General features: G+C 44.1%; 1 protein-coding gene across 5 annotated transcripts in view; it reads right to left on the reverse strand.

Moving 5' to 3' along the window:
• Window positions 1-2,325: 2,325 nt before the first annotated feature.
• Window positions 2,326-27,796, reverse strand: part of POLA2 (DNA polymerase alpha 2, accessory subunit) — a 45,031-nt gene continuing 19,560 nt past the window's right edge. For 2 of the 5 annotated variants that reach the window (XM_075130421.1, XM_048856017.2), the window contains exons 12-18: window positions 23,993-24,031; window positions 23,367-23,440; window positions 13,483-13,591; window positions 10,894-11,000; window positions 7,149-7,208; window positions 6,298-6,424; window positions 2,326-2,867 (exon numbers count right to left, since the gene is read on the reverse strand). In XM_075130421.1, the coding sequence (XP_074986522.1) occupies window positions 2,721-2,867; window positions 6,298-6,424; window positions 7,149-7,208; window positions 10,894-11,000; window positions 13,483-13,591; window positions 23,367-23,440; window positions 23,993-24,031 (663 nt within the window). In that variant the 3' untranslated portion in view covers window positions 2,326-2,720. Of the gene's footprint in view, window positions 2,868-6,297; window positions 6,425-6,494; window positions 6,577-7,148; window positions 7,209-10,893; window positions 11,001-13,482; window positions 13,592-23,366; window positions 23,441-23,992; window positions 24,032-27,796 lie in introns of all 5 variants that reach the window. The other 3 variants (XM_048856019.2, XM_048856018.2, XM_048856021.2) reach the window with 3 other exon arrangements.

The following is a 27,796-nucleotide window of genomic DNA, read 5'->3' on the forward strand; positions in this document are numbered from 1 at the left end:
CCCAGGTCCATACTTAGAGCCTGTAATCAAGTCACCCTTTAACCTTCTCTTCGTTGAGAATTATAATTAAGGCCCGCGATGGGGACTCAGGAGCTGCTATCATCACTGTGTGACTTTGATGAAGGCACTTCATCTCTTTGTGACGCAGTTCTCCACCTGCAAATTAGGGATACCCCGGTTCCTTTGTCTACTTAGACTGAATATCTCCAGGGTAGAGACTGTTTCTCCCTCTGTGTTGGTGCATCGTATAGTACTACAGGGCCCTGACCTCAGCTGAAGACTCCAAGCACTACTATGATACAAACAATAAAAAGTTGTAAGGGGGCCTTCCAAAAACAGGAACATGTGCCTTGAATTCACATTAGAGTTAGAAATCAGCACTCTGGCTGCAGGTAAAAATCTCCCAACAACTCTAGGTAAAAGCAGTTAATCATTTCAGCTTAGAGACAAGATGGATGAAGTAACTTTTTTAATGTTGATGGAGACAACCTTTTGAGTTACAGAGCTCTGCTGCAGCTTAGGGACATTCTAATGCATTGACCCTGCTTGCCCACTCTGCAGGACCCCAAATGCTCTTACTTAGGTAACTTCCACTTTGCAGCATCTGCGCTTGGCCAGCCCAACATTTGCCACTAGCATCAGTGCCGCCAAAAACAAAGAATAAGGCTGCGGAGGAGAGGGTGAGCAGATTACCAACCTCATCGAGAAAACCATGCTGCTCTGTGCATTTGGGAGTTGTACTTGTGTTGGGGGAGGGGCTCTAGTCTAGAGTAAGCGGGGGAAGAATAGGGAGACAATTTACACAGAACCCAAGCATTGGGAAAGATTAGAGGCTGCCTATAAGTCACTCTGAGCTGCTAGTTGTTTCCTAATAGTGGAGGTAAAATAGGTGCTTGGCATGTGTGTTGGAGCTCTCTCTCTATGTACATACACACACTGATCAACAGAATTTTTAAAGTTACACATAGACCATATGGCCCACTATTACTATTCAAGTCCTGTTTTTTCATACGAAAAAGGCCCAAATCAGGCCAGATTTAGGAGTGGTGACTGCATAGTGTTCAACACTTGGAAGCTCAGACAGCTAGACATGTATTTGTGCCAGTACCTTGGCATTAAGGAAAAAAAATTTCAGCAAGAGAAAGCAATAGCATGTGGTTAAAGCATTCGGTTGGAACTCAGGAAAATCTGGGTCCTTATTCTGCCAGAAAATTCCTGTGTAACCTTAGCCAAGTCCCCTCTGATCTGTGCCTCAGATTCTCCTTTTATACATTGAGAATAGTAACCCTTCCTTTGTTTGTCTGGTCTGTTTAGATGGCAAGCTCTTTGCGGCAGGGATTCTCTCTCACTATGGGTCCGCACACGAGTTTCCCATTTTGGCTAGGGCTTCTAGCTGCTTCTGTAACATAATAAAAAGAAATGGGAGGCAGGATTGAAATGATCCACATATAGTAGATTATATAGTACCAGCTCAGAGGCCTCCTAGTGAAGATCCAAGTGCCTCAGTCCAATGGCATATCAGTATTTTGATTAACATATAATAGAAATGCAGATCATATGGCACTTAATCACCCACACAAGCCACTTTACAGCAATCCAAGTCCAAACAAAGACCTTTGGAATTAACCAGTGCAAGGATCAGAGTTTAAATTCCTCCAGTTGATAGTTGCGTGGAAGAACTGCAAAAAATGTTTTTAAAAAAATCCATACGCTTTGCTTTAAACTGAGAATTGTCCGCAGGTTTGGACAAGTAACACCTGCCTGTCCAAGTCAGACAGGCCTAGCAATGCTGCTGCAATGCATACATTACATAAAGTATGACGGACCCCACAGGGCTACCCGAGTAGAGAGAACCTGTGTGTAACATAGAAAAAGCAAGATTACTTTCCCAGCTCAGTTGGGATCAATTTAATTTTTGTTTGCTGTAATTTTATGGTGCCAGAGATTGAAACAGATCATTCTCCTTGGTTCCAGGCAGAGGTCCAGGAAGTGTGGATATTACTCAAGAGAGGCAGAGCGATATAATAGATAAGGGAATGGAATGAGATTCAGGAGAACTGGGTTCTCTTCCTGGCTCTGCTACGTGCTGTGTGAACTTGAGTAAATCACAGTCTACCCTGTGTTTCAATTCCCTATCTATGAACAGGGAGATGACTGACACACACTGGTGCTGAGGGCCAGACTATCTAAATAAAACAGACAAAAACCCAGCATGACCTACAGCAGGATCTGAAAATAGAACATCCAGCTCACCTTGAGCAGAAGCCTCTGCTGATACTGATGAAACTAAAGGGATAGCCTGGACACAGAGCTGAAGGCATGAACTTGTAGAAAACTCAGGGTGTATTTTATTTGCAGTTCACTTTGATGAGCTGACAACTTCCCCCTTGGCAAATTACAATGAAGACAAGCTGATCCAAGTCAGGGCTCCCGGTACACATTTGCAGTGACAAGGTTTGCATTCCTGATTGCAACAGGCCAAAGAGCCTTAAAAAACTCTAATACAATGTCTGATTTGCTACAAAAATCTATGCACAAGATTCTCCAAAGCATTAGTCCTGAGAGAAGGAAAGGTATTACACGGCTCTCAGAGCCCCTTCGCCAGATCATCCTTGCATCTTTTGACCAAATCTAACAGATGTCCAACCAGGCTGGATTTGAACTTGTACTGAACTCAAGGCCAGCATTTCTGTTTTAAGGGTAGGGTGCAGAGAGTCTGTTTAGATTTTGACAACTTGGGCAGCAATGCAGGGACTCTTTCGCTCTTCCTCTATATCCTGCCTCTGTATGTACAGACGGCTGTAGGTCCCCCCCACCTGGCCTTTGGTGAGTCGTCCTGGGTTCACACACACACAGCCTAAGACATCCTGCGGAGAGATAGGGAGCACATATTAAAATGACTATAGAGCAGGTAAGAATTCAGGCACAAGCAATCACAGCAAGTTGCAAAGTTATTGGTTTGTTTGAAATGGTTTCCACTAGGGCTGTCAAGCGAATAAAAAAATCGTGTTAATCGCATGATTAATTGCGCTGTTAAACAATAATAGAATACCATTTATTTAAATAGTTTGGGATATTTTCTACATTTTCAAATATATTGATTTCAATGACAAAGTGTACAGTGCTCACTTTATTTTTTATTACAAATATTTGCACTGTAAAAAAACAAAAGTAATAGTATTTTTCAATTCAGTGAAGTACTGTAATCTCTTTATCATGAAAGTTGAATTTACAAATGTAGTTACCTAAAAAAAAAAAAACAACCTTCAAAAATAAAACAATGTAAAACTTTAGAGCCCACAAAGTCCACTCAGTTCTACTTCTTGTTCAGCCAATTGCTCAGACAAACAAGTTTGTTTACATTTGCAGGAGATAATGCTGCCTGTTTGTTTACAATATAACCTGAAAGTAAGAACAGGCATTCGCATGGCACTGTTGTAGCTGGCACTGCAAGATATTTATGTGCCAGATGCACTAAAGATTCATATGTCCCTTCATGCGTCAACCACCATTCCAGAGGAGATGCGTCCACGCTGATGATGGGTTCTGCTCAATAACCATCCAAAGTAGTGCGGACCGATGCAAGTTCATTTTCATCATCTGAGTCAAATGCCACCAGCAGAAGGTTGATTTTCTTTTTTGGTGGTTCACGTTCTGTAGTTCTGCATCAGAGTGTTGCTCTTTTAAGACTTCTGAAAGCATGCTCCTCACCTCGTCCCTCTCAGATTTTGGACTGCACTTCAGATTCTTAAACCTTGGGTCGAGTGCTGTAGCTATTTTTAGAAATCTCACATTGCTACCTTTTTTGTGTTTTCTCAGATCCGCAGTGAAAGTGTTCTTAAAATGAACAACATGTGCTGGGTCATCATCTGAGACTGCTATAACATGAAATATATGGCAGAATCGGATAAAACAGTAGGAGACATACAATTCTCCCCCAAGGAGTTCAGCCACAAATTTAATTAATGCATTATTTTTTTAATGAGCGTCAGCAGCATGGAAGCATGTCCTCTGGAATGGTGGCCAAAGCATAAAAGGGCATATGAATGTTTAGCATATCTGGCACGTAAATACCTTGCAATGTTGGCTACAACAGTGCTATGCAACAGCCGGTTCTCACTTTCAGGTAACATTGTAAATAAAAAGTGGGCAGCATTATCTCCCATAAATGTAAACAAACTTGTCTGTCGTAGCGACTGGCTCAACAAGAAGTAGGACTGAGTGAACTTGTAGGCTCTAAAGTTTTACATTGCTTTGTTTTTGAGTGTAGTTATGTAACAAAAAAATACATATATACATTTGTAATTTGCACTTTCACCATAAAGAGATTGCACTACAGTACTCGTATGAGGTGAATTGAAAAATACTATTTCTTTTGTTTGCCATTTTTACAGTGCAAATATTTGTAAAAAAAACTAATATAAAGTGAGCAGTCTACTTTGTACACTGCATTGTAACTGAAATCAATATATTTGAAAATGTGGAAAAACATCCAAAAATATTTAATAAAATTCAATTGGTATTTATTGTTTAACAGTGCGATTAAAACAGTGATTTTTTTTTTAATCGCCATTTACTTTTGAGTTAATCACATGAGTTAACTGCAATTAATCAACAGCCCTAGTTTCCAACTCTTCAGGTGCTACTGTAATATAAATAAATTATAATAGTAAAATCCCAACTGAGAGTGGGGCCCCATTGTGCCTAGTGCTGCAGAGACATATAGTGTGAAACAGTCCCTGCCCCAAAGAGCTGACAGTCTAAATAAAAGATGGGAGATGAAACAGAGGCAGAGGGGGGGAAATGACTTGCCTGGGGTGACTGAGTCAGTAGCAGAGCCAGGAATAGAACCCAGGGCTCCTGATTCAAAGTCCTATCCACTGAACTATATTGCCTCACAATACAGCAGGTTCCCAGTTGGGCTGCTGCATTCCAATAATATTTTGACAATTTTAGCCCTACAGCAGCTGCAAACCACAAGGCTGAGTTTGTGCTTTTACAGCTCCTCTAGAATCACAGACATTGTCAGACTGGATCAAGATCTAGCCCATCTAGCCCAGTATCCAATCTCTGACGGTGCCAATACCAAATGCTTCAGAGAAAGGCAAAAGAAACTCTGCAGTTTAAATATAAACTGCCCATAAGGGGAGTTAGAGATAGTTTTATGTCCTGCTTCAGGAGGTTTACTATCACTTCCAAAACTCTTGGTTATGTTTTGATCCGTACTAGTGTAACTCTAGAGATTCTTGTTATCCACATAAATGCCCTAATCCTTTTGAAATCCTGCTAAGCTCTTTAACCTCTCTACAGGTTAATTTCAGTGGCAAGGAGGCAACAAGGCTCTCATTGCTCCCACTGTAATTCCTTAAAAGTTTCTCCACATCCTCAAAAACATTTTCACTGAAGACTAGGGATTCTGCTGTGACATCTAACCCCTTGCCTACAATGAGAGAGTTGCAATGTAAAGTCCCTTGAGAAGGTCTGTGCTGACTTGATCAGAGGTGCCAAGGAAAAGAATCTAAAAGTGAAAGGACCTGTTCGCATGCCTGTTAAGACTCTGCAAATCACTACTAGGAAAACACCTTGTGGTGAAGGTTCTAAGACCTGGGATTGTTTCCAGATGCGTATCCACAAGAGTTTCATGGACTTACACAGTCCCTCAGATTGTTAAGCAGACCACTTCTATCAGTATTGAACCAGGTGTAGAAGTTGAAGTTACTATTGCTGATGCCTAAAAGCCCGTCATCTACTTTAATAAAAGTTGATTTTTTTTTTTTAAATTACAAGAGCGAGGGAGTTACAGTAATAAATAGTTTCTCTCAGCTAGGGATGGGAAAAAAACTAGCTCACCAAATGAAAGAGGAAGATCAGTGTGGGCGCAGCCTTCACTATCTGAAACATGGGGAAGTCTAGTTATGCAGATTAGCTGAGTAAAATTTTCAAAAGCAATTAAGGAGCTTAAAACCCATTTTTCAAGTGACTTAGACACTTCAGTGTCCTGGATACTTCTGAAAACCAATGCAATTTCAGCACCTATGGCACTTCTAAAAATGGATCTTAGGCACTGTTGAAAATTGTATCGAACATTTGTGGTATTGAGAGTAGAGAAATGGCATTAACAAAGCTGAGCCCCATTCCTACCACTCATCTTGCTCTTCCTGTAGGCTGAATTCTATACTGAGGCTGGGGTTCTCAAAGGCAGCCACTTCCCAATGAATTCCAGCAAGCGATGTGTGCCTAACTCCTTAGGCACCATTGAAAATCCCAGACAAAAATGTTTACATGCCCCCAGCTTACCTTAACAAAATATCTCAGCTCAGATGGAGCAACGAGGACATCCGGGGTGACTGGCAAAGGTACGTAATTATAGAAGTTCTCATAATCGACATTCATCTCCTCTGAGGGAGGGTAGAGTGGGTAATAACTGCATGGATCAATATTAAATTACTGATTACACTTAAATACACCACCTTTGCTCCGTTCTCCCCACACACCTTGCTGTCAGCCAGGTGACCAAGTATCAGTCCCACTCCTCCAGCAGCTTAAGGCTTGTGCATTGTGCTGTTAGCAGTGTCTCTGTTTACAGAAGCAGAAAGTTGTTCAAAAATGAAACTGAAGGCCTGATTCTCTGTTACCATGCTCCAGGCAGAACAAAATCCAGTGGCTGGAAACTGAAGCTAGACTACACTAGCTTCAGACTACAAATATGGTACACATTTTCATCAGTGACAGAAATTAACCACTGAAATAACTTAGCATTCTCCATCACTTGGAAGAGTCTTTCAATCAAGACTAGATGTCTTTCTAAAAAGATATGCTTTAGCTCAAAACTTACAGGATCAAGGCAGAAATTATTGGATGAGATTCTTTGGCTTGTGTTAAGCAGGAGGTCAAACTAGATGATCATAACGGTCCCTTCTGGCCGTAATGTCTATGAATCTCGTGGGATCATCTACACCAGCGCAGGGCAGGTGTAAAACACTACCAAGTCAGGATGGTGGCACTTTTATACCACTCTCCACTCGTATAAGTGATTACACAAAGTGCTGGCAACAGAGTATAAGGCCCAATATATCAGTGGCAGGTACCTGTCACTTTAGACAAGGAAATGTCTTGGGATAAACTCTAAATCCAGAAATTGATCTCACCTCCTCTGTGTCAGAACATGCTTAAGGATTCGGGTGAACCGGTCTGAGACACCGGAGGAGCTGTTTTAAGAGAAACATCCAAAATTTAGCTACAAAAACCAGGTGGGAAATGTGTCTCTTAAGAATAAGGTAATTTCTTTACTTTCTAATGAGCGGATGGTCTTGTGGTTAAGGCACTGGACTAGAACTTAGGACATTTGGGTTCAGTTCCCAGCTCTGCCACAAACTCCTGGTGTGACCTTGGGTAAGTCACATGGCCTTTCTATGCTTCAGATCACCATCTTTAAAATGGGGATAATAAATTTTCCCTTCTGTCAGTCTTGTCTTCTTAGACTGTAAAATTCTTCAGGGCCAGGATTGTATAGTAGGATTTGCACAACACCCAAAAAAACCAGGGCCCTGATCTTTGCTAGGGCCTCTAGGTGTTACTCTAGTACAAAATAATAGTAGTCCTTCAACCAGCTAACACAACAAGTTTAACTTTGTTTTTACATTCTGTTAAGAACCACAGACTCTTATTAAAATAAAAATCTCTAATTTAAAACAGACACTTGACTTGTGAACACATCTTAACATGCTGCAGCTAGGAGAAAAACGCCTTGAGAGAAAATGCCATCCAAGTTTTATTTGGCAGGCAGGATGCCAATGAAACCGAGTCTGCAAGGAAACAAGGAGTGCATGCTTAATTAAAATAACCCCGAGGACACTGCAGGAGTTTTACAGTAGCTTATTCTAGCCCCAAATTTCTAAAGTTCTGCTAAGGTTTGTATTATGGTAGTTCCTAGAAGCCCCAATGGTGAGTGGAGTTCCAGTGTATGAGGCATTGTACCCTGTAAGCATAAAAGACAGCCTCTGTCCCAAAGAGTTTACAGTCTAAATAGACAAAGAGTTGGAGTTGAAAATGGAGGCATAGAGAGGGAAAGGGATTTGCTCAAGAACATTGGTAGAGCCACGATTACTACACAGGTCTCTTGACCTCCTCCTGTGCAGTGCCCTATCCACTATGCCCCACTAGCTCTGATCAAGTCTTCTTTATGCTACAGAGTTTTTCAAAAATCCTATCCCCAAAACAAAGAGACTCCGCAACTTTGTAAGCAGGGGCGATAGGATAATGGAGATGGGTGATCTATTCAGGGTTATATTTGATCAACATGCTTTGGGGCTGCATTTGATACTACACAAACCCAGAGTCCTGTATTGGGTTTCCAAGCCAACGAGACAACAGTTAACTGGCAGGAATTTGGAGAGAAACAACCAAAGGGCTGAAAGGGCTGGAGGGAATGATTTATGAGGGATGATTCACATGAAGAAAAATATGCAGGTCTTGACGAGACAATGGCTATAGGGGTAGGGGAGATAAGGATAAATGCTGACAAGTATTTGTAAACACCAAGGTGGGCGTGGAGTTGTTTAAGATGGTCAGTCAGGTATGTGCATGTGGTGCACACACAGAGGATGCACTCAGTACCTCAGAGCTTGTCTGTGTGCTCAGTCATACTAGTTTAACTTAAGGAATTATTTTAAACTCATTTAGCCAAACTGACACAAAAGACTGTTTGAACACACTTCTCTTAAGTTTAAGTCAGACTTAATTTGTTTTAGCTATGTCTTCACTGACAAAAAGAGGTATGTTTTTACAATGGGATAAATAATGTGTGTTAGCTGATCTGCTGTAAAAACACAGTAGAGACAAAGCACTTAGTTTAGGGAGGCACTGTGGCCTAATGGGCAGAGGGCTGGACTGGGGCTTAGAAGACCTCAGTTTTATTCCTAGCTTGGCCACGAGCCTGCTGGGTGACCTTGAGTAAATCACTTCTCTCTGCCTCAGTTTCCCCATCTGTAAAATGGGGATAATAATACTTTTTAATGTGCTTTGAGATCTGCTAATGCAAAGCACCATATAAGAGCTAGGAATTACTGTAGCAAAATGAGCTGCTCTTAAAATAAGTATTCAAACAGTGGTTTGCACTAGCTTAACTAAACTGGTACAAGGCAGTGCATACATAAGGCCTCTGAGGAAGGTCCACACTGCAGCTAGGAGAGAGCCTCCCTGGTTAGGCAGACTCATGCTAGCAAGGCTCGAGCTACCAGTAGCAGAGCTCAAGCTAGAGTGCTAAAAACAGCAACATGGACACACTGGCTCAGGCTGGAGCTCAGGCTCTGAAGTTAGGGGGCCAGGTGGACTTGAGAGCCCAAGTCAAAAAGATCCACATTGCTATTTTTGGTGCACTAGCTCTAGGTCTACTAGTATGAATCTTTCTACCTGGGTTGGGAGTCCCAGCTGCAGTGTAGGAATACCTTACAGCTGCTACAGCCATTGTCCTATTTAAAAGTGCGGCAGTATGGAATGCCTAATGTCATCCTAGAAAGCACCAACTCCCAGCTTCCTTGTGCACCTGGATGGGGAAGTAAACATTGGCCCCCTACACACACATTCCTTCTGGCTGTCTCTTTTCAACACACCCCTATAAGCAATATTGTGGGAGATTAACAGGGGAGAAAGAAAAACCACTGAATTGTGCAAGAGAACTGGAACTCCACATAGGACTGGGAGTCAAGCATTTCGCTCCTATGACCTGAGCATGTGACTGGCCCTGGCCAGCAAGCACACACATACAATTTAACATGTGAATCCCTTCAAATGTTCCTTCCCCTCCATTGTGTGTCACAGGAGTTCAACCACCAAGTTCAAACAAAAATGCCTTGCTACAGCCAATAACATTTCCCCCCCCAGAACAACTGTATTGCAGCAAAATACCATGAGAGGTCTGGAATCTTGCTCTCTGGTCAGTCGTGACTACCCAGATGGGACTTTAGGCTTTGTTTACCCTGGGATTTTAATCACAGATATATTATGAGTCGTTGCAGTACAGGAGAGCCAAGAGGCCCGGGCCTCGTTGTGCTGGGCACTGCACAGACACAGAAGCCCCAAAGAGCTTAGAATTGAAAACTATAGGGTGGGAAGAGAAACAGAAGCACAGAAAGGGGAAGTGACCTGCCTGAGGTCAGAGCAGGTCAGGGGCAGAGCTAGGAACAGAAGCCAGGTCTCCCAAGTCTCAGTGCCCTAAGCACAGGTGCAGCTGCACCAGTTCAAACCCAGTGCAGACACAATCTTCCACTGAAGACCAAAGAGCTTTGCAAACAGGAATTAAGCTTCTCTGCAAGGTATCATCCTTATTTCACAGACCGGCAAAGCAGCTGTTCAGCATCGCTAGCACATCGATGAGTGTTACTCAGATCTTGATTCCCTTGCATGCAATTACTGCATTACTATGCAGGAGAACCCAGAAGCGTAACAAACAACGATGGGACTACACAATAAAATGCAGCCCTATTTTGACTGGCTGCTGAGTAAGGTGCTAGATATTAAACAAAATGTATAAGTGTTAATAAACAAACTAGTAGTTTTTTAAAAGACTCTTTTGGCTCAAATGTGAATCATCATCTTTCAGATATAGGCCCTGACCCACAGGTAGTGTAAATCTGCATTGATTTCAACAGGGCTACACAACAGTCACCAGCTGCTGATGACCCATGACTTTTTCAACTCAATATCCCTTTAACCCAGTGTACTTCATTTTCTCTGCAAGCTTCTGCTGTGTTATGGCCTGGTAGAGGTGACCAAATGTTTTCAATCAAATTACATGAGCGTTGGGCCCCACAGCTGGTCTCTGTTAAACTAGGAAGGACTTTTCCAAGGAATTGTTTACCCTAAAGTTTCACAGCTTGTTTTAAGCTCACATACCTGCTAATCTCTTCAGCACTCATGTGGAAGAGCAGGTCTGTGGAAGTCAGGCCAAAAATGACTCCATTTATTGCCAGAGTGCAGGGGTCGGACACAAAGTGTACTCGCTGAAATGAGAAAAGAAAGGGCAAAGTGCACTTTGGATTCAGCTGTTACCAACATCCCCCAGCTTGATGAATGGGTTTATGAACAGGGTGAGCTGGCCCTTTCAGGGGAGTTGGGCCCCATCTGTCATCCAGTTGATCATCCAGGTGATGATTTTGGCTTTGGGCCCATGGTTAGGTCAGGTGACCAGAAACCACATGATGGTAGCTGGGGAGGGGGGATGTTCCGTCAGAAAGTGGGAGATCAAGGGCTAGGAAGGGCCTATGGGAGGTCTTTCCAGAGTCTGGAATGGGCCTGGCAGAACTCCTTTTCTCAAAGAGTAAAGAGACCCAAAGGGGAGCCAGGGTCAGGGAGGACTGAGGAAGAGGCTTTCCATAGCAGCCAGAGGGAAAGACCTGGCTGGAGCTACCTGCAGTGATGGGCCGGAGAAAACTTCTTAAGAGATTAGGAGTAGAGAAGGGGCACACTGGAGCCCCACGGGACAATGCTGGGAGATTCTGGCTTAGAGTTGAACAGTTATTTTATGTTAATAAACCAGAATCCAGAAGGGTAAGAGTACTCCAAAAGCACCAGTTGTGGCAATTTGTTTGACTGGGGAAGGAGGAAAACTGAGGCAGTGGCGGGTGTCTGACACCATGAGGCAAGACCATGTTAAACCTACAAAAGAAGTTTAGTGAAGACGAGTTGTGAAAGGCACTATTCCAGATACTTTGTAGCTTAGCAGACTGCTTCTTTCTATGGACTGAATAGAGGGAGGTGTTTGGGGAATTCAAAGGGGAAGCATAGTAGTTTCATTTTAATGAAAGCAACAACCTCTTCCACGGAGAAACTTTTCTAAATCTTCAGTGATTGTCATGGGGCTTAATCAAGCGATAACCGTGCCTACGGATACGCCACAGTGGGTCTTACCTCTGTAATGTCTCATCTACACAGGAAAAATGACCAGAATAGCCATTGTAGAAAAGCTCCCTGTATGGGCACTCCTATTCCGAGACAAGAGTGCCTTTTTCCAATTTAGCTTAATCCAATTTTAAAAGTGGATTGCACTAAATCAGAAAAAGGCACTCGTATCCCAGAATAGGAGTGCCCATACAGGGAACTGTGCTACAATAGCTATTGTGGTTTAAATTCACACCCTATGTTATTCTGCAATAATTTTCCCATATAGACAAACTTTAAGGGGAAATGTTGTCGGTAAAGCTGTATGACTAACATACAGCTCATTGCAGCTTCACAGCTGTATGCTTGATGTCACAATTCCCCACCTCCCCAGTCATGCAGAGTTAAGTGATGTGGATTTCCTGGCAACAGGCACAGAGATAGTTTGTCACCTTGTATTTCATTTCCCACCCATTTCCTCATGGGGTATCTGAGTGTTTTAAAAAACCACATGGTGTAGGGTCTTAGATACAGGACAAGGAGCCAGCACAGCCCGAGTTCTGTTTTCAGCTTGGTCTCTGACTAAAGTTTCAGCTCTGTCTTTACAAGAGGACAAATGATCTGACAAAGCTTTTCCCATTTCTAACTTCTATGAATTTCTGTTCTGGGCTTTCAATTGTTCTGTGCACCTTCCCCCAACAGGCTTAAATCTTTCATTTTTGCTGCACATTGATTGTACCAGACCATGGAATGAGTGAAATGACCAGCTCTTTAGCACCCAGGCCAGGGTGAGTATCCCACCAAGGCTCAGCACTGTGAGTGATCACACTCTATTGAAAGAAACAATAAAACTGAGCAAGATTTTTCCCAAAAGTGACTAGATTTTCAGAGAGTGTGCGAGCACTGTACTTCCAGGTGGTGCTGTTGCATAGTCTTCCAAGTGAAGAAGTTTTGATACTTGGAGAGAAGCATTATGTTTTGGGTTATACAAGTGGGGTTTTTTTTGAGAGCATCAGCTTCAGGTGAAAGGGAGCTTCAAGAGAGTTTGCTCTCTGCCTTGGACTCTGCTTAAGAGTCAATTAGTTGCCCCCTGGGAACCAAGGATTGGTAGTGGGCTGAGTTTCCTGAAAAAAGAAATTGCCATGCATGCCATTTAACCATCTCATGTCAGGACTGGTGTACATGTGTAAATAAATATACCTGGACTAGAAGTCACTGATTTCTCTTCCACTGGGAAGCAGACTTCCAAGGCCCGACATCTTCTATTGCTCAGCAGAGGGACAATGTATCAGAAGTGGGGAAAATGTTTCAGGTTGGGCACCCAAAAAACGCAGTTCCTTTTGGAAGTCTTGGAAGCCAAAGGTTACATTATATAAGGAATCCAAAGGATTTCTAGTTTTAAACTTTGATTAAGCAGGCTGTGTAGCAACTGATCAAATTCACTTTGCTCTTAGCCATTTTCCTGTTTGGGTTGAAATGAGAGACTTTTCTTTCAGGCTCCTGACCTGGCGGTCCAGCAAACAACCCATCAGTCACTTTCTCTCTCTTAAGTGAGCTAGTCAAAGGAAAAGTAAACAAACTAGGTGGTTAGCTATCGGAAGTTACCTGTTTGTCATCTTTAGACAGCTCATAGCAGCTGAAAGGCGGCTGAGGATATATGTAGTCATGGTGCACGTCTCTCAGCGATGGTACAAACACGAGCTGTGAACCAGCACTGTTGGCAGAGGAAAGAGAAGCATTCTAAGAGAGAGACCAGGAACCTAAGAACCCAATACTTGACAAACTAAGCACATCAATACAACAAGTTTAGAGTCCTCCACCTCTTAGTGTGGAAAGCCTTTGAAATTCATTACACAGGAAATTGCAATAATAGATCAGATCTTCCAGAAAGTTGATCTAGACAAGAACCCAAGGTTCTGGAGCACAATACCTAAGTCTGTTACAGGCTCCCTGTGAGAGCTTGGGGCAAGTCACTGAGGCCAAGACTTTCAGAAGTGACTAATGATTTTTGGCTGCCACAATCTGAAACACCTTAAAGGGGCTCGATTTTTTCAGTAAGAGGATGCTCAGCGCTTTCTGAAAGCCAGGCCACTTAAGGAGTCCAGCTGCGCACTCCAAAAAAAAGTCACTAGTTGCTTGTAAGCCTTCAATTTAAATTGGTGACTCAGTTACCCATCTATAAAATGGGTCTTTCCCTTTTCCCCTTTCGTCTGTATAGACTGTAAGCTCTTTGGATCAGGGACTGTATTACCATATGTCTTCACTGCAGTTAGCCCAGATGATCGGAACCTGGTTAGCCTAGCTTGGGGGTATCTGCCGAGCCTGATGTGAACAGTCAAACTGCAAGCCATACCCAAGTCATTCTCTCCTCACTGGTCCTGCACTACCTTGTGTGAGTGTTGATAGGATTTCTGGGGGCATGTCCCATGGTTCTTTGTACTGCCATAAGATGAGCTGCTCTATGATTCTTTCCCAATGAACTGTGAGAGAACTTGTCTGTCCTTCTGGCAGACAGGGAGAATTGTGGGAGGACCATCACCACGTCAGTGATTTAGCTTGCGTCCTCACTGCGAAGTGGGCAGTTTACTAGTTCAAGTGCGAGTGGAACCTGAGCTTTAACCAAATCCCCAGCTGGGCTAGCTAGTTACATTTTTTACACTGAAAATATCTCTTATGTTTAAGTACAGCTCATCAGTTGGGGGCTCAGTCTTGACTGGGGCCCATAATACAAACAATCAGCAAACTAGTTTAAATAGTCTATCCCTGCTGAAATTGCAGCCTGAGGTACAAGGGAACCCTTCAAGTCCCAGCAGTTCTGATCACACCAAGAAAAGGGATTGCTGTGCATTCATTAGGAGATAAGATAAGTAAACTAAGGAGAAACTCCTGTTCACTAGTGAAGAGTTAAGATTGCCTTAGGATTCCTGGAAACAGCTATGCTGCCACAAACCTCATTTTGGAACCAGATCTATAGTTATTTCTTTAACCATCAGATGACGCATCCATTCAAAGCAATCTGTTGTAATAATGAGACCACGAGAGAGTTACGTGATGGATACAAGAAAGCTCAATAGAAGCAAATGGAAATGGGTGACAGGATGGATCACTTGATGATTACCTGTTCTGTTTATTCTCTCTGGGGCATGTGGCATTGGCCACTGTCGGAAGACAGGCTCCTGGGCTAGACGGACCTTTGGTCTGACCCAGTATGGCTGTTCTTATGTTCTTAATGGCCCGTTATAAACCTGAAGGTTAAAAATCAAGGTGTTTGGGTTCCCGTTGCACAGGCAGCTACAATTCTGTTGGTGGCACTGGTTTAATTGTCATTGCTACTGCTACAGAAGAGGAAAAATAATGTCTTTACGAAGTGATGAACAACAACACTTCTAGGAGGCTACTAATTGGTTTCAGGGCCTCACTGGCAGATACTTACCCATCTCTTCCTTCCCAACCACAGGAATACATGAATTGTCAAACTGGATCAAGTCAGTGATCCAGGCAGCCCTGTATTCAGAACCTTCTACTTCTAGGGTAGAGCTCATCTGCACAGGAGACAGAGCTTTCTCAGAGGCCAGTCTGAGACTGGGAACAGATTCACCCCAGGAATTAAGGACCATCCAGAACTTCCATCTTTGGCTCCAAGTGCAAGGCGTGCTGCTCTGACATGCTTTCTTTAACACACCCAGGCCAGTGCATACATTTAAAAAAAAAACAAAAAACCAACAAAAAAGGAAACTAACCGCACCCAGACAAAATAATGTCCTGCACACAATACTCCTCTTAGGGAAAGGATGGGAGAGACAACCACATATGATAGATTTAGACATGTCACTTAATGCATGTATTCAGATACTATAGTGATGAGGGTGGAAGACCATCTAGTTCAGGGGTTCTCAAACTGGGGGTTGGGATCCCTCAGGGGGTCATGAAGTTATTACATTGGGAGTCGTGAGCTGTCAGCCTCCACCCCAAACCCTCTTTTGCCTCCAGCATTTATAACGGTGTTAAATATATTTTAAAATGTTTTTAATTTATTAGGGGGGTCGCACTCAGAGGCTTGCTATGTGAAAGGGGTCACCAGTAAAAAAAAAAAAGTTTGAGAACCACTGATCTAATTCTTATTTAGCACTTTTCATTAGTAGATCTCAAAGTGCTTCAGTCTTGAATGTATTTATCCACACAACACGCCTGTGAGATAGGGAAATAAGATAAGAATTTATATAGAATAGAATCCCATCTCCAATAGTGCCCAGCTGTTTCAGAGAAAGGTGCAAAAACACTGCAGTAGATAGATGTGAGATAATCTGCCCCCAGGGAAAGTTTCTTCCTAACCCCATCAGAGGTTGGGCCATGCCCTGAACCATCTGTTGCTATTGTAGTACCCCCTATACAAATTCCACTCTCCGTGTTACTCTCAAAAAAACCATTCGGAACAAGAGCAAACTCTTCATGTTTCAGTGTATTAGCTGATCACCAGCGGAGGGTGAAACACTTCCCCTGTTCCATAGTACATGTAGATGCATTCTGGGAGTGGAATTACCCCTTCCTCTGAAGCAACCTGCAACAGCTGCTATCAGAGGACAATGGACTAGATTGGCCACTGGTACTCTCTTGTATGGCATTTCTATGCTCAGTCGGAAGATATGCACATGTGCAAAGAGCTGAGCAATTTTTTTTTTTAAATTAATCCCAATATACCACGCAGCTTTGGTAGTAAATGCTGACACAGACAGAGTCAGGTCACTAGCTGCTTAAATATTCCTCTCTCAAAATCCACATTCAAATACAATTTGTATTGTGCTTTTTAAAAAGGGGAGGTATTGACCCAATACCAGTGTATGACAGACTCTGGCAGCAGATGAAAGAACCTGGTGGTGCGCAGCGCTCACCCCAAGAAAAGAATGTCTTGTTTGTTCTTTGTTTTCTCCCTTCCTCCTTCCCCCACCCTCACCCAGGACCACACGAGAGGGAGATCAGAGAGGATGAAAGCCAACAGCAGATACTGTGAGGCCCCCAGCCCAACTCATCTGGGTTTAATGCAGGGGCTGGGGTGGAGGAAGCTGGGGAAGGGACAGGAAAGGCAGTACCATCACTAGAGGTAAACTGGCCAAGCAACAAGTCATCTTTAACCATACAGCTACACAGCTATAGAAAGCCTTAAGTGAGTCTACACAGCCTTTTGCAGTTACAATGATGTCAGTTAAGGGTGTAATTTGTAATAACTCTTCATACTGAAAAAAAAGTATTTTTGCCAATATAGCTTATTTTTTTCAGGGAACTGGTGTAAGTTATACAAGTAAAAGCACTCTTTGGCCCGCATAAGCTGTGTATACTCTAGTAGGGTTTACCAGCATAGCTATCAGCAAACCTTTTCTAGCTTAGACTAGGCCTCGGGATTCCAGTTTACAGCCTCTTACAGTATACCTCTGCTTATGTGAAAGACTCTGGGTTGGGAAGTAGGAGGGAAAAAGAGGTCAAGAGAAGGCAGCACTATAATTTATTTCAGCAGCATCTAAGGGCCCCAACTATGATCAGGGCCCCACTGTGCTAGGCATTGGGCAGACACACAGCAAGATCGTCCCTGTCCCAAAGAGCTTACAGTCTAAATGGACAAGACAGAGGCCTTCTCTACACCCAGAATTCATATAGCTATACCTTTTTAATTAGGGGTATGATTTAAAAAACAACCAACCAACCAGATATTAACCCCCACTTCCCCCCAATGTGAGTACTGGAATAGCTTTTTCCCCTTCCTGTACAGGAGTAAGGTATAAATAGACAAGCACATTTATACTGGTGTAACTGCATCCACACTAGGGGAGTTGTACCACTTTAACTATACCGATACAGTTAAGCAGTAAAACATGTGTTAAGACAAGCCCAAAGAGTGGGTGGGGAAACAGAAGCAGAGAGGTGAAGTGACTTGCCCATGGTCATACAGCGAGTGAGTGGCAGAGCTGGGAAAAGGATCTTACTCCCCATTCACCACCCTCTCCTGGCGACAAACTGGAACTGCAGGTCAAGTTACAGCACAACTGAGTCAAGGGACCCTAGTTACATAGGCTGACTCTGAAACACGGTTAAAGGGCAGCCCACCCTATGAAATGGGGGAACAGTATTAGAATCAGGACAGAGGACAGCTGTATCCCTATTCCCTCTTGTGTACAATGGCACTTGGAAGACCAGCTAGCTGGTTCTTCAATTTGTTTGGTGTTAAGATCAGTTATGTTTCCAGACAAGATAGGAACAGCCAGATGTGTATTGAACTACCCAGTAATTTAGCCGCTGGTCTGAATTCAAGAAAACAGTTTACTTTACATTATGCTTCCTCTCTATTCAAATTTGAGGAGATATCAACAGGCCGAGCTCATCTCCTCCAAGCAAAAGGTATAACTTTATTGGTGTCAGTCTGGAGTACAGTTGCTTAATGAAATGAGTAAGACAGGGGCTTTCAAACTGGGTGTCGGGACCCCTCAGGGGGTCCCGAGGTTATTATATAGGGGGTCACAAGCTGTGAGCCTCCACCCCAAACCCCACTTTGCATCCAGCATTTATAATGGTATTAAATATATAAAAAAGTGTTTTTAATTTACAAGGGGGGGGGGGTCGCACTCAGAAGCTTGCTATGTGAAAGGGGTCCACAGTACAAAAGTTTGAGAACTGCTGGATTAACATCTCACTGCTGAAGATGTACTAATGAGATACAAATGTTGATTCAAAGTCAGGCTGCTGGCAGGAAGTGGCTGTTGTCAAGGGATGATCAAAGGGAGGGGCTTGCCATGCTGACTCACTGAGAAACCAGCCTCCTTTTCCATTTATCAGATGGTTAACCAGGAGTAAATTAAAGTTGTAGGGGACAACTTCTCCCCTATTGTTCAGGGAAGGCAAATGCCTCCAAAATTCCCTCTACAAGACAGGCTGGAAGCATGCACTTCATCCAGAAGTCTCAGTGTGTGTATTTCTTTGTAAGTCTACCATGAAGGAGACTACGACAAAAAAAATTAGGCCTAATAGTCTACACTGGGGGTGCCTCTGCATGCAATGGGGCCTGTCGTCTAGGCTATGAACCACAATCTACATGGTATCTGTGCCAAACACAGCTTTCCCCTGGTCTACACTAGAAACACATGTCGATATAACGACGTTGCTCAGGGGTGTGGAAAATCGTAGTTATACCAACCTTTAGACAGTGCAATGTTGATGGAAGAGCTTCTTCTGTTGACATAGCTATAGCTCTCGGGGAGATGGAGTACCTATGCTGATTGGAGAAGCTCTCCAACCCAGTGGATAGCGTCTTCACTTGGGCTGTCGATTAATTGCAGTTAACTCATGTGATTAACTCAAAAAAATTAACTGTGGTTAAAAAAATAAATCGTGATTAATCGCACTGTTAAACAATAGAATACCAATTGAAATGTATTATATATTTTTGGATGTTTTTCTACTTTTTCAAATATATTGATATCTATTACATCACAGAATATAGAAGTGTACAGTGCTCACTTTATATTATTTTTATTACAAATATTTGCACTGTAAAAATGATAAAAAGAAATAGTTTTTTTCAATTCACCTCATACAAGTACAGTAGGGCAATCTCGATCGTGAAAGAGTAACTTACAAACGTAGATTTTTTGTTTTTTTGTAACTGCACTCAAAAGCAAAAAAAATGTAAAACTTTAGAGACTACAGTCCACTTGGTTCTACTTCTTGTTCAGCCAATTGATGAAAACAAACCAGTTTGTTTTAATTTATGGGAGATACTGCTGCCTGCTTATTTACAATGTCACCTGAAAGTGAGAACAAGGGTTTGCATGGCACTTTTGTAGCTGGCGTTGCAAGGTATTTACGTGCCAGATATGCTCAACATTCATATACCCCTTCATGATTCAACCACCATTCTGGAGGACATGCTTCCATGCTGATGATGCTCGTTAAAAAAACGGTGCGTTAATGAAATTTGTGGCTGAACTCCTTGGTGGAGAATTGTATGTCTCCTGTTCTGTTTTACCCTCATTCTACCATATATTTCGTGTTACAGCAGTCTCGGGTGATGACCCAGCACGTTTGTTTTAAGAACACTTTCACAGCAGATTTGACAAAACGCAAAGAAGGTACCAATGTGAGATTTCTAAAAATAGCTACAGCACTCAACTCAAGGTTTAAGAATCTGAAGTGTCTTCCAAAATCTGAGAGGGATGAGGTGTGGAGCATGGTTTTAGAAGTCTTAAAAGAGCAACACTCCAATGCAGAAACTACAGAACCTGAACCATCAAAATGAAAATCAACCTTCTGCTGGGGGCATCTGACTCAGATGATGAAAATGAACATGCGTCGGTCCGCTCTACTTTGGATGGTTATCAAGCAGAACCTGTTATCAGCATGCACGCATATCCTCTGGAATGGTGACTGAAGCATGAAGGGACATATGAAACTTTAGCGCATCTGGCACATAAATATCTTGCAACGCCGGTTACAACAGTGCCACACGAATGCCTGTTCTCACTTTCAGGTGACATTGTAAACAAAAGCGGGCAGCATTATCTCCTGCAAATGTAACCTAACTTGTTTGTCTGAGCAATTAGCTGAAGTAGGACTGGGTGGACTTGTAGGCTCTAAAGTTTTACATTGTTTTATTTTTGAATGCAGTTATTTTTTGTACATAATTCTACATTTGTAAGTTCAACTTTCATGATAAATATATTGCACTACAGTACTTGTATTAGGTGAATTGAAATATACAATTTCTTTTGTTTTTTACAGTGCAACTATTTGTAATAAAAAATAAAGATAAAGTGAGCACTGTACACTTTCTATTCTGTGTTGTAATTGAAATCAATATATTTGAAAATGTAGAAAACATCCAAAAATATTTAAATAAATGGTATTCTATTATTATTTAACAGTGCCATTAATCACAATTAATTTTTTTAATCGCTTGACAGCCCTAGTCTTCACTAAGCTCTACAGTAGCGCAGTTGCTGCAGAGCTGTAAGTGTAGACAAGTGGTTTGCTTGTGTAACACTAGGGATTTGTACACTAGGTTATACCCATAGGTAGCTAAAACCAAGACACGGCCTTAATCCCAAAATCTACATGAGCCAGCAAGTCAATCAAGATAGTCCCTCTCCAGCACCTCTGCCATGTGTAACTTCTATGCTCTCCCAGAGTAATCAAGGATGTTTGCTGCTGGCTACACAGAAACCCCATCTATTTTTGGCTTTCTACTCTTCCTGAAATAAAAAGGCTCCCTTTTCTCATTAGTACCTGCCCTTCCTTTAGGCACATAGCTGACATGCTGTGTTCACAGCCCTGTCTGTTTGGAAGAGAGTCAAACTCCACCCATACATTACACTTCCACCAACACTATTTCTGGGTTTTAATCTTTGTACTTGTGGTCTGCAGCTATCTGACTGTTGGCAGCTTTAAGGAATGGGGAAGAACTGTTTTTGGGGTGGGGGGAAAATAGGATAAACTTTAGGAAAGGAAAACTCAGGTATGACATCAGGCAAGAGTTATGCACAGTCTTCCACTTCCCTTGGGAAGACTAATTGTAAGCACATAAAGAAAACTATCATGTCATTTTATTCAGTATTTCTCAACCTCTTCTGGTTCACAAAAGTAAAAATTGTTTAAATGATAAACTACTACTACTACTACATTTAACCTCACAAGCTTTAAAGGTTTTGAATGCCCTGAAGTTATTCTGAAAAGTTTCTTCTCTTGGCTTTGGATTGTAATAAAATGTTCAATGCCTCGTGACCCTGCCCCAGCAGTTGCAACCCACCAGTTAAGAAATACAGATCTAGTTCACCTCCCTGGCAATACAGGGATGTTTGTCCATTTATCAGTTTTGTAGTCTAGTTTTAAATGTTCCAAGTGATAGGCTACTCAGACTTACGAGAGAGAGAGAGAGACAGACAGACATACAGCAGATGGGAACAGTCACACACGAGCAGTAAAGGGACTATTATTAAAATTATCTGTATCACAGTAGAAACTAGAAGCCCCAAGATGAACCCCACCCCCCGATGTTGGATGTTGCACAATCACAAAGTAGGTCTTCACGGCAGAGTTTGCTCAGGTGATTGGCACCCAGGTCTGAGCAGCCACATTGCAAGCCATACCTGAGTTATTCTCTTCTCACCCGTGTTGCTTTCTCCCATGTGGCTCACTGGATTTCTAGGGGAGTATCCTGTCATCCTTTGTGCTGCAGTCAGGTGAGCTGCTCTATGGATTCTTTCCCAGTGACTTGGGGGAAAACTCGTATGTTCTTCTGGGAAAATGGGGGGAATTGCAGGAAGGCACTGGAAGACTATCAGCACTACTTCCTCAGTGCACAGTGGATGGGTTACCAGCCCCGAGTGGAACCTGGGCTCTAACTTACCCCACACCAGTCAAGCCAGCTAGCCTGAGCTGGAAGCACCACTCAACTCAGGTGAGGTGTCTACATGTGTGGATCGGAGGGCATTGGGGCAACACCCAGGTAAAAACCTCAGCTAATTCTGCAGTGAACTTATACTCACAGGGAGAGAGTCTCTGCCCTAAAGAGTTTATCTTAACTAATGGTGAAATTTTCAAAAGCACTTAGTGACTTAGAAACCTAAGTCACATTTAAAAAAAAATAAAAAAATCAATGGCACTTAGGCTCTTAAGTCACTTAGGAGTTTTTGAAAATTTTACTGTACATTTGTACAATGGGACATGACCTGGCTGACTGTAGTAGGACCTACCTGCATCAAAGTGATAAATCATCTAAATGAACACGAGAAAGGAAGGATAGTTACACTTATTTCACATGAGGAATTGAGGAACAGAGAGACTGAGGGCTTGTCTACACTTGAAACTCTATAGCAGCACAGGTACACCACTGCAACGCTGACACTACCTACGCTGACAGGAAGCGTCATCCCATCGTTTTAGGTAATCCACCTCCCCGAGAGGCACCAACTAGGTTGACAGAAGAATTCTTCCATCGACTTAGCGCTGTTAACACTAGAGGTCAAGTTGGCTTAACTATGCTGCTCAAGGCTGTGCATTTTTCACAGCCCTGAGTGACGTAGATAAGTTGACCTAACTTTTTAGAGTGGAACAGGCCACAGTGATTTGCTCGAGATCACACAGCAAGTCTCTGGCAGACAATAAAATTGACCCCCTTATCTCCACAATCCCAGTCTAATGCCCTAACTACAAGGCCATTCTTCCTCTCAAAGGCAGACTAGAGAATCAGACTGGTTTAGGCTCTGTATTGTGAAACGAACCATTTTCTAGTAACCTAAGGAAGGGAGAGGGAATCGGGTTTCATGTGTTCTAGTCCCAGTATTGTCATACACTCATCTGCGAATGTGGATGAACATATCTCTCAGCACCTCCCTGAGATACAGCACGCACAAGGGATAGAAAATTTTTTAATTCAGTCACGTTTCCCAATGCTTTCAAATCCTTGGATGGAACCTGACAAAAGAGCACAAAGGCTATTTAATACTTACCTTCTTGTCCCTTCAATTATCATCTTCAGACAATGTTTAAAGATATCCTCAAATGATCCAATAAGTTGACCATTCTACAGACAAAGAAAGAACAACTTGATTTGTTACAAGTTTTCTCTGAGGAAAGTCACATAGACCATGCCAAGAGCAGAGTTCAGCCAAACAGACTGGGAAAGACTCTGGTAGCCTCCCCACTCCCTCAAGGAACAACGGGGAGATGCCAACCAAAGTTGAAGGTCATCCTTTAAAAGGCTGCCCATAAAGTTAATAAATCCTGGTTTCATTTGGTAACATGGTGATAGCCTCCTAGAGAGGCTGGGATTCATCCGCATAAAGAAGCCATGGATATTTGGGTTGCCTGGCAATTCAAAGATTCTAATGGGCAGTAAATACTTCGGACAAAACTCATCTAAATTCTTGGGCAAACTCAAGGAATATCCCTCCATTACTGTTGTACCGGCATTGCCTTTGATGTGCCATCATTCTGAAGGGACATGCAATGAGGGGTAGGAGAGTCTTCCAAGGACCTGCTCCATAGCAGCCCCAAAGATGTTAGCTCATGGTATTTACTAAACCGCAGAGAGGAAATGCATGTGGATCCTCAACTCCCTTGGGGAGCAACTTACCTCAACTTGCTCGTGTTTAGCATCGAGAAAAGGACCAAACTAGAAGAAAACAAGAAGTCAAGAAAGAAATTCAAAGAGAGAAAAATCTATCCCTTGCATCCTGCCTGCTCACTGATTTGTGCTCCAGCCCTGAATTGTGACCAAGGCTGCATTAAACATAGGTAATATACAAGACGCAGCTGGCAAGAAAGTTTTCTAGAGACTGGGAGCCAAGACTCTTGGGTTCCATCTCCTGGCTCAGGGAAGGTGTGTGGTCAAATGAACAACAACGGAGGAAGGAGAGCCAGGATTCCTGAGTTAAGGAGAGAGCATAACTTAGTTGATGATAGCAGTGGACTGGGAGTCAGGTCTACTGTGCAGAAATGGGCATAGAAAAACTACGTCACTTTGCCCTCTGTGCCTCAGTTTCCCCACCCAGGGGCTAACATCTAACTGGAACCCTGGATACCTGGGTTCTAGTCCCAGCTCTGCTACTGGCCTCTGAGTGATGTTAGGCAAGTCACTTTCCTCTCTCTGTGCCTCAGTTTCTCCATCTATAAAATGGGGATTATGTTACTTGTCTCCTTTGTAAAGCACTCAAGAAGCTAAAAATTAAAAGTGTTATCAGAGCAAGGGAAGCTGTGTGATTGATCATATACTGGGAAAGTGCTTTGTGATCGCTGAACAATGGTTTTGCAACATTGGATACGAATGGTCCATTTACTCAGTCTATTGGCCATTACCAGCTGCTTTAGAAAGAGGAGCCCCTTTCAAGACAACTATGGGGAAGTTTTCTTCTTAACTGCAGACAGTTAGTGTATGGCTTCTAATCTAAAGGAGGGTTCGTCTCTTAAAAAAAGTGACCCCACCTAATAAATTGTCTGAAGGTATTTTTTTATTTGTTTGCTCTGTCTGAAAAGTTCAAGTCAAGTCCATTGGTACTATCCCGTAATCTTTACTAACAAGACCAAAAACCCATGTCCATCTGAACACGTGTTTCCCCACTCCTGAGACAGAAGGTTCTATAGAGTCCTAATAGCCCACGGTGTCCAGATAAAAATCAGCTTAGGCCGCGGATCGCCTTGTTCTTCTTCGAGTGCTTGTTCATGTTCCCATCAGGTGTGTGCGTGCACACTAGCCGGAAGATTTTCCCCTAGCAGCAACTGTAGGATTGGCCTGGGTGACCCCTGGAGTTGCACCTTTATGGCGCCCAATATAGAGCCCTGCCTACTCTACACCCCCTCAGTTCCTTCTTACAGCCAGTGATGGTAGCTGGAACTTCCCCTTGCTCTACTCGTGCTTTGGCAAGTGGATTAACAGTGCTTTATATGCTGTACATAGTTAGTTTCCAGTAGTTACTATAGTTTAATAAAAAGAACAGGAGGACTTGTGGCACCTTAGAGACTAACCAATTTATTTGAGCATAAGGTTTCGTGAGCTAGTCTTCATAAGTTTCAGTTACGGATGGTCCCCTATGTTTTCCCCCTGCATTTGTTATCGGGGCGTGCTGCGATTCCCAGGCTTTAAGACTTGCCAGATTTGTGTGAAGCGCATGCCAAAAAGGGACCCCCAAAACTCCTGCTTAGGGTGCCTGGCCGAGGGTCATCAGAAAGACCACTGCAAGATCTGTTGGGAATTCCAACCAAGAACCATTGAGGAGAGGGAGCAGCGTCTCAAAATTTTCCTTATGGAAGCAGCTCTCCGACCTCAGTTGGACCTAGGTGCTGGTGATCCTGCTTCCACCACATCGGCTTCGGGGAGAAGTGATCCGGCGCCATCTTTGAAGGATCCGGCGTCAAAGAAAGATGCTGGCAAGGAAGCTCAGCACGGTCATGGAGTCTCTTGGGGACATTCCAGCCTTCGGCACCGGTCCCAATCACCATCACCAGCGCAGAAGAAAACGAGGTCACAGAGAGGCCAATCTCCCTCAGCAAGACCCAGGGACCAGCCACCAGCGGCACCTCAGTCGGGCCACGGCTCGGGGACTCAGAGTGGGGCCATGCTGACTTCTGCCCAGGTGAGGCAGTCGAGTCCGGGCCCATCTCGCTCACCACACCCATTGGAGCATCTACAGCTCTTGTATACCCCAGAGGCTTTCGAGGCAGCGCAGGACCTATTGAGGCTCACAGCGCTGTTCTCTCTGCCAAGACAGGAGAGTGTCTCGGCACCGCAGGTTCCATCCTGGCACCCCGTGCAGCCTAAGAGAAAGCCAGCGATGATGGCTCGCTGATCCCCATCACCTCGGCACCCTTCTACTCCAGCATCCCCATCCTGTGAGCACAGTCGGTCCCTTGCTTCTCGACACTCTACCTCGAGAGGAGTAGCACCACCCTGGTCCTCCTACTCAGAGTTGGACTCATACCGCTCCAACTATAGCGGGAGCAGAAGATCCTCCTCACAGCATCATAGGCAGTCCTGACCAACACAGTGGACCCCTCAATGACAAAATCAACCACAGTGGCGCTGTTGGACTCTGTGGGCTTTCCATCAAGCCCAGAGTCAGAGCCAGGGGTCCCACTTGGGTGCAGCATCAGTGGTGTCTGCAACATTCGTTCTGCCATGATTGGCACCGGAGCCAGTGTCTCGGTCATTAACACCGTTATCTTTAGCAACGGAGGCATCAGTGGCCCCGATTGCGGCTATGGCACACCCTCGGCACTGACGCTACAGGAACCCTGGCACATGTTGCACCAGGTGCCGGCACCAGCATGGGGCCTGACACCTGTGCCTTTCACAGCACCATGACCAGGCCAACCTACTGCAGTTTCCACGGGGTCAAGAGATCCCTCAGGTGGGGACAGTAGGGAGCAACCACCTCTCCTGGTGCTCTCCTTCTCCCCCCAAGATGAGGCCCTAGCGCAGGGGTGGGCAAACTTTTTGGCCTGAGGGCCACATCAGGGAACAAAAATTGTATGGTGGGCCATGAATGCTCACAAAATTGGGGTTGGGGTGCGGAGGGGGGTGAGGGCTCTGGTTGGGAGTGTGGGGTCCAGGGTGGGGCTGGGAATGAGGTGTTTGGGCTGTAGGAGGGTGCTCTGGGCTGGGATCGAGGGGTTTGGAGAGCAGGAGGGGGATCAGGGCTGGCGCATGCGGTTGGGGCATGGGGAGAGGCTCGGGGTGCAGGCTCCAAGTGGTGCTTACCTCAAGCATCTCGCGGAAACAGTGGCATGTCCCTTCTCTGGTTCCTACATGGAGGCATGGCCAGGCGGCTCTGCACGCTGCCCCATCTGCAGGCACCGTCCCTGCAGCTCCCATTGGAGGGGGCTATTGGAGGATGGAGGAGCTGGAGCAGGGCCGTGGTGTGGCCCCCAACCCTTCGCCCCAGCAAGAGCACCAGAGCGGGGCCATGCTGTGTGGTGCGGCCCCCGACCCAGCGCCCTGACTGGAGCCTTAAAGATTCTAGAGCCACCTTCAGGTCCCTGGGCCTCTAAACTCCTTCAACGCAGCAGAGACACTTCTGTCTGCAGCCCCAGCAGCGGTTCAGTCAGCAGAACCCACAAAGATGGATCCAGAAGGAGGAATCAGAATGGCAGGAGAAGACCATGCCAACCCTCTGGCTAGGGCTCAGGACAACCCAATCCATCTTCAGGCACCAAGCCGGCCCATTGAAGGCACGGTCGAGGACGGTGTACCACACCTGACAATGGATCCACCCTGCCTTACCTTCTCGTCCTGACTATCCCCTTTCTACCGTGCATGGTTCTGTGTCACCTCAGACTGGTGGGTGCTCTGCATGGTAGAGAGGGGATACTCCATCCAATTCTGTGCCCTCCCACCCTTCCAACTCTCTTCAGGGACCCTTCTCATGAGCAGCTCCTTATCCAG

Source organism: Caretta caretta, chromosome 7 (genome assembly GCF_965140235.1).
Source record: "Caretta caretta isolate rCarCar2 chromosome 7, rCarCar1.hap1, whole genome shotgun sequence".
Classification (NCBI taxonomy): Eukaryota; Metazoa; Chordata; order Testudines; family Cheloniidae; genus Caretta; species Caretta caretta.